Source organism: Microtus ochrogaster, unplaced genomic scaffold, assembly GCF_000317375.1.
Source record: "Microtus ochrogaster isolate Prairie Vole_2 unplaced genomic scaffold, MicOch1.0 UNK121, whole genome shotgun sequence".
NCBI lineage: Eukaryota > Metazoa > Chordata > Mammalia > Rodentia > Cricetidae > Microtus > Microtus ochrogaster.
Genome location: NW_004949219.1, coordinates 435,960 through 443,436, shown reverse-complemented (window position 1 = coordinate 443,436; position 7,477 = coordinate 435,960). Strand labels below are relative to the sequence as shown.

General features: G+C 44.2%; 1 protein-coding gene across 4 annotated transcripts in view; it reads right to left on the bottom strand.

Annotated features, from left to right (window-relative positions):
- Nucleotides 1-98: 98 nt before the first annotated feature.
- The window catches only part of Mre11 (MRE11 homolog, double strand break repair nuclease), a 49,885-nt gene continuing 42,506 nt past the window's right edge, over nt 99-7,477 (bottom strand). For all 4 annotated transcript variants that reach the window (XM_013355380.2, XM_026778280.1, XM_026778281.1 and 1 more), the window contains 2 exons: nt 5,818-5,893; nt 99-2,999 (listed from right to left, as the gene is read on the bottom strand). In XM_013355380.2, the coding sequence (XP_013210834.1) occupies nt 2,943-2,999; nt 5,818-5,893 (133 nt within the window). In that variant the 3' untranslated portion in view covers nt 99-2,942. The remainder of the gene's footprint in view (nt 3,000-5,817; nt 5,894-7,477) is intronic.

Here is a 7,477-nt window from a genome sequence, read left to right as displayed (position 1 = left end):
TCCTGGAACTCGCTCTGTAGACCAGGCTGGTCTCGAACTCACAGAGATCCGCCTGCCTCTGCCTCCCAAGTGCTGGGATTAAAGGCGTGCGCCACCAACGCCCGGCTCCAGCTTCTTTTGTAATATTTTAATGTTACTCTTAAAGGCCTCAAAACACAACCTGTAGTTAAATGTCTGACAGATACAAAAAAAGGCTCAATTTAGAGGAAATGTTCTTTCTAAATAGTCTACCTTAGAAACTTCTTTATCATGCCAGGAAACCATTTTTACTCAATTTTTCCAGTGAAGGATTTTTTTTCCTTTATGAAGGCATCCATTCTTCTTAAACCTTTACATATAATTATCAAATGAGCCATTCTATGTAATGGGTGGAAACAGGTAAAATCCAGCCTGCACACACAATCAAGGATAATCACAGCTTTACTGCATAGACTCCCAATCACTGCAAAACTTGGAGATTCACTGTGGAAACACCTAAGTGCACCGACAGCAGAAGCATCCCCTGCAGCTGGAGCGCTCTGCCCTGCAGCCCCGCTGCTTCCCACCGGCTTGGGCAGCAGTTCCTCCAAGGTCTCACTTCATAGTTTAAGGCACAATTTTTCTATAATTTTCTCATCAGCAATTTTAAAAGTTCATGAAAATAAGTTTTCTATGTTTCTGAACTGAACCTTACCTGCCTAGAGGTTTGACTTGTCAGTAGCTAGAGGCACTGTGAACTCTCCACAGGTACCCACAGGAAACACTGCCAGGGAGAGATGGACTCTTTGGTTAGCATGAAGGACACAGGTCTTCCTTCATCAAGTGCCTATCGCATCCTACAAGAGCAAATGGAGTACTCAAAAATCATCTGGAAGTCTGTTGGGAGCCAGGAGGTTCCAAGACTTTCTCAAAGGACGTGGCAAGCCTTGCTGCGTGTCCTTGCCCAGGGGCAGACTTGGCAAGGTCAAGGCTGGGGCTGGGACAAGGTCCCTGAAGGAATCAAGGTTTCAGTTCCTGAGAACTTATCTTTTCCCTCCGCAGAGCAGGAGTCTCCACTTCAAGGCTGCTGTTCCTCAGTCTGAGGCACCTGAGCTAGCCTGTGCTCCCCTCGTGCAACGTGGCTTCATTAGCTTCTTGCTGATTCAGCTCATCTTATGATAGGCTTTGAGCTGTGTCCCATCTTCTCCCAACAAACTGGACAGAAGATGCACTTCTTAATAAACTTGCTTGGCATAAAGACACAGCTTTGCAAGACTTCCTGAGTCCAACTGTCCTATCACCTTTATTTTCTGAACCCCTTTGTACTTACTATACTGCTAGGGTGTGATACATGCTGCTATATGAACAGTGTCCAGGATTCTACCTACCGGGGCCTCACTTCCCCTAGCAGCTATCAACATCATTTCACACCCTAACCAAGTTTGTCAATAGCAGAAAAGCCTCACTAAACTTGTCTGCAGGAAGTTTCGTGAGCAAATCCTCATGGTCACTCACCTAGAAACATCTCACTGGCACAGGAGACAAGGCAGCAGCTGCCCACTCAGTGTGAGGCAGTACCACCTCCCCATTAGTGTCCCCCACACAGTCCCACACTCCTCTCCATTCAAATCCCGGAATACCTTGCATTTAAAGTGATGGAGATGTAGGATCTCACAGGCCAGGCCTTTGGCTGTGAAGGCTCCGCTGGCAATCCCGTGCTCCCACATGACGGAGCATGTTCTAAGCAGCTCATGAGTGCTGCACCGTGATTCCACTCGGACCACTTCAAGACACTGTGGTCCAGAGGCACTGCCGTCAGCTGCAGGGCTCCAATACTCGGTGAGTTCCAGACAGGATTAATTTGACAGTCATGAACACTGGTGTCTGTGAAGAACACCAGGGTGCTGTGCACATGTTCTCAGGGAGTGCTTGAACATACTAGCCTTATGAAACTAAAAGGACCAGCAGCGGTCTTTAGCGTGTGGATGAGGGAATGAGACTATTTAACTCAACTCTGAAGGGGAAATGTTTTTATTTCCTTCCTAAAACAAATATGAATATATAAACTTGACATAAGCTGTTTCAGTCAGTTTTTGAATTGCCTATTCAGAGATGTTTTGTAGCAACCAAAGCCACAATAAGGCATTGCCAGTGAGAGAGCCTGGCACTGGCACTGGGCGGCTGTATTTCAGTATGTCAGCCTGACCCAATCACAAAGGTCAGCTGGCTGTCCTACCTTAAAAAAAGCTTTTCAATATTTTTAAGACAGAACATTCTCTAACCCTCTTATACCTGATGGGTACATGAGAGAGGAGGAAAATGGCACAGATCAATACTGCTCAATGGGAACAGAACCTGAATCTGCGCTACAGTGTGAATTAGAAATAAATGTACTTAACAAAGACCTTATACCAACCATTGAAACACAAAGCCCTCTAGCCCGATTCTTAGTGGCTGATCCTCTAGTGCAGAATTCCACATGCGGTGACAAACACGGGCTTAGGCTGCTCCATAAAAGGCCTTGCTTCAGAGACCCAAGAAATAGTTAGGACACAAAGGGGCCAGGTCTGTGAGCTCTCTCATCAACTCTGCTAGCTGTGGCACAGTCTCTGATAATGAGGCAGCACAGAAGAATGGAAGGTTTGTCTCTAATCTGCACTCCAGAAGAGCATCTTAGCAAAACTCTTACAAGCAGTAAACAGTTCTGTCAGCAAGTTAAGGTTCTGGTCACGGCAACACATCCCCAGACAGTGCCAGCAGCCAGATTAAAGACGACAGAGAGCAGCATCTCCTTACCACTGAGCTAGGAAATGCCTTAATGGACTCCCATTGAGGAAGCAATTTAAAGTATAACCCCGATACACTAGCGTCCCGGTCAGCAGACTTTTCAGACTCCTTGTGGTTAAAGCATCTTCAGCTGTAGTGACGGCATTCAGGGCTTTGATTTCTTCCTGGATCATGATGTTCATGTTCCACTGAAAACATTATCTGCGGTTTCTTCTCAGAAAACTACTGCTCATGAAAGGGTCATCATCATCGTCCTGCAATGACACAAATGTTATGCTATGCCAGCGACCATTCATCCTCTGTTGAGCCAAGAGAGAAAATAGCATCAGGGAATCACATTTATTTCACCGATTTCCTCTGACACTGTAAAATGTAAATGCTCAAGCCAATTCTCTGTGCATTATAATAAAAATCTACCGGCTCTTGTGTGAGAAGGCATGTATCTATAAAACACAGTACATACAGTTCTCCCAGTCACAAACCTTAATAAAGGCAAACAAGGTATAGGAACCAGGGCAGACACTATTCAAGTCATATCTATTCCATCCGTGAAGTTTTCTCATGCACATGATTTTGTTCTTACTGTTATGTGTATGTGTATGCAAACACATGCATGGTTACGTCCTGTCAGGACAACTTCATGGAACTGGGTTTCTCCACCCACCCTTTGTGGGCTCCAGGGCTCACACTCAGCCTCCAGGCTTGCGCAGCAGCAGCTCCGCCCACTGAATGTCTTGCTGGCCTCAATTACACTCATCACCAGGTTTGGATATTTAACCAAGAAACAAGGAAGTCCCAGGGAAAAGCCCCAAGTTTGAAGGACCGTGATTCCTGTTTCCTGTCACCCACTTCCTGACAGAGTACACTGCTTTCAGCCCAATGGAGATAAGAGCTGAGCAAAGCGGTCTTTCTACTTTTGCAGGAAAAAGTATGTGATAAATTTCCGGTGTTCCCAGGCCAATAGGACATAGGCTACAAGCATGGTAAGAATAAATATAAATATCAAACATTAACTAAGAATTTAATGAGAATGAATACACCTGGAAAGATGGAGTTGGAAAGATGGCTCAGAGGTTGAAAGCACTGGCTGTTTTTTCAGAGGTACTAAGTTCATTTCTCAGCAACCACATGGTGGCTCAGAACCATCTAGAAAGAGACTTAGTGCCCTCTTCTGTCATGCAGACATACATGCATGCAGAATAGTGCATACACAATAAATAAACCAATCTTAAAAACAAGGAAAGAACTAGCTGGATCTGGCGGCACAGATGTGCCATCCCAGTGGCTAAGGAGGCTGAGGTAGGAGGGTCACATGTTCAAGGCCTGTCTAAGCTACAGAGAGAGTTCAAAGCCTTGGTAACTGTGTGAGGCTCTGTCTCAAGGGAAAGAGAAAAAAATGCTACAGTTAGAGCTCAGTGGTTGAGAGCTTGCCTAGCATATGCCAGACCCAGGGTTCAAATCCAGTCATAAGGCAAAAACAACTAGCAAGCCTGATTATATAATCTGATGAAAGATATCAGTAGATGGATTGTACTCTATAGCTACATATTCGAAAGATAAGTGTTTATAAATTTGTTTCCATTAGAATGTTAGTAAAAGCAAGTGGTTATTTAGTATTAGACTTATGACATTAACAAATCCATGTCTTATGAAGTTCTCTAGTGAGAAACGGATGCCTTGAGAATCACAAATTTAACTGTTTTGCCGATTCACTTTCTCTACTATCAAAGGCAGGCCTTGTTAAAGACACAGAAATGAAAGCTGGCAACGTGCCTCCAGTTCTTCTCTGTAGTTAGATGCAAAAGAATACACATACATTTTCTTTTCTTCTGTGTGTATGTATTCTTGTGCTCATAAGCCCTGGAGTTCACACCCCCCAGAGCCCAGGACTGGGACTACAGGCACGCAAGTGTCGGAATCAGGTCTCAGGTCCTCGTGCCTGGGCAGCAGGCCATGAGGCCGTCCTCACACCCTCGGCATACTCACTTCCAACTGCTACCCACGGACAGCAGATGTGTGTCTGCTTCATAGGGAGTCTGAACTCACAGCCAGGTACGGCAAGCCTAACAAGCAATTGCAAACCCACAGCTGAGACACAAGGAACACGACAGCAGCAGCAGAGCGGATGCTTGGAACACAAAATCAAGGCACACACATACATCATGGACGAACACTAAGAGACGTTTGCAAGTGGGATATAGCAACCACACAAAATTCACTGGGAAGTTCACGACACAGGGATGTACAGCAGACACAGTCATAGAAGAGAGAGCACAGCAGTGAATGCCAGGGGCTGGGGACAGAAGTAAGGACAATGGGACGTGTTTAAGGGACACACGGTTTTGCAAAAAAAGTTCTTAAGGTCTGTTTTACAACACAAATCTATTTAATACTACCAACTTCATTTAAAATGGCTAAGATGTGATTTTTATGTGTTCTCACTAAATTATATTTTAAATTATATTTAAAAAATATTATATTAAAAAAAAAACTAAATGAAAGTGAAGAGAGGCTCAACAAAAACATCTTCTACAAAGCCTGCGGAGGTTTAGTGGCAGCTGTGTGGGAATGGGAAAGGCCAGGGTCTGTGTTTCACAGCTATGCCCCTCTGCATTAAATAACAGAAGAACACAGGAGAGACACGTGGACTTCCTCCCACTCCTTGTGAGTTAAAGCCGTGAGAGCTGGGTAGAGACCAACACTGTCCTTGCTGAGTACCTGTGCCGAGGTAGCATCTGTCCAGGGTCTGAAACATGGAGGGCGCAGGGCATTTCACCAGCGTAACCTGAAAAGCCCTACACCAGCATCACCCCACTCTCCAAACACGAACAGCAGAAGCTAAAAGAAAAAACCACCCAGCTCTGATCCATTAATGGGACAAATGAGAGCAGAGAGAACTTTGTGCTTTATAGGTAATTACACCGACGGCCACTTATGATTTCCAGCATGACAGGTCCCGGCTACCATAGCTATCACAGAGTCTAAAAATAGAACCTGCAATGCTTAGTGAGTGCCCGCCACTTACGTCTCTACACGGTTAAGGTAAGAAAACGCCAATGACATGACTATTACCTCATCTGATTCAAAGTCAACCCCCTTGGCAGTCTGGCTCTGGGACATCCGTTTGCTGGATGTTGTGCCTGGCCACCTGAGGAAGAGAGAAACACCAAGTGTGAATGAGAACATTAGAAAACTGCACTACTAGTTATGTGTTCAAACCCACAGCAACCGCCGAGTACAAGCACGACACGCTCCCTTCCTTCTGATGTCTATAGTAATTGTATCTGTGAGCACTAAGGGAGGATACATTACATATAAGAACTGTGCGTGTTTGCATCCTACAAGCTCTGTTTCTCTGAGAACAGTACTGTTTCTCTACAGTAAACATTGTCTAATAAAGAAACAAAACCTTAATGGTAAGAAAACCAGTTCCTAGGTATGTTATCCCCTTTGCACCTAAATTTCCTCATCTGTCAAATCGGGAAATGTTTATTTCTTAAAGAGCTATACGCTTACCACCAGCCCACGGTCTGACATGTTACACCACCCAGGCGCTGACGCACGTCACTCCCCTCCACAGCTGCAGTGCAACATGTTCCCTCCACAGCCACACAGAGGATCTCGGGACAAGCCCACGGCTCCACAGAGTGTCTCCACCTCAGCCCACGACACTTGCTCTTTTCCAGAAGCACTCACAATCAAGGGGCTGAATCACAACTGTCACACAAAATTATGAACTAATTCAATCATCCTTAATGCAGCTGTAGGTGTTCAATCCCTTTCAGGATAATTTAAGTCACCTAAGTCTGCAGCCTTATCAGAATCTGCAATGTACCATCAGACCTAACAGAATGTGAAAACAGTAAGTGTTAAAATACAAAAGAAAAAGGGGCTACAGATTATTTTCTTTAAAAAAAAAATAATACATGATGTATGTGCACTAAGTACACACAGTGCCCAAAAGCCACAGGAATCCTCTTGGAAGTAAAGTTACAAATGACTCAAGAGCGAGCCAGCATGTGGATACGAGGCTGTCGGCAAGGGCGCCAAGGACACTCAACTGTTGAGCTATCTTTCTAGCCCCTTAATCATCTTAAGTAGAAATTTTTATTTATTAATTAAGTTAACTAAACAGTATTTGCCCAAAATGTTAATACATAAAAAAAAGCAATGTTTCAAAATAGTTTAATAAATATTCCAAGTGAGTCAATCAGGGACTCCAGAACTGAGTAAGTCTACATCAGCCACTTAAGTATGCTAGAGTAAGTCCATGCCAGTTAGGTCTATGTTAGCACATATGTATTCAGAATAGGTCCAGAATAGGTAATACAGAGGAAGTCCTGCCAGACACATAACACTCCAGAGGGAGTCCAGTCAAACACACAAGTATTCCAGAGTAATTCCGCAACAGCCAACATGAGCACTAGAAGTCCAGCCAGACACAAAATACTCCAGAGGAAGTCCAGACATAGAAGAACTTTAGAGCAGTGGTTCTCAACCTTCCTTCTTTAATATAGTTCCTCATGTGTGGTGACCTCCAACCAATAAATCTCTCATTGTTATGTCATAACTATAATTATGCTACTGTTATTAATCATAATGTAAATATTTGATATGAACCCAAAGAGGTTGTGATTCACAGGTTGAGAACCACTACTCTATAGGCAGTCTAGCCAGGCATACAAGTACTCTAGAGGAAGTTCAGTCAGACACATAGTACTCTAGAGGAAGT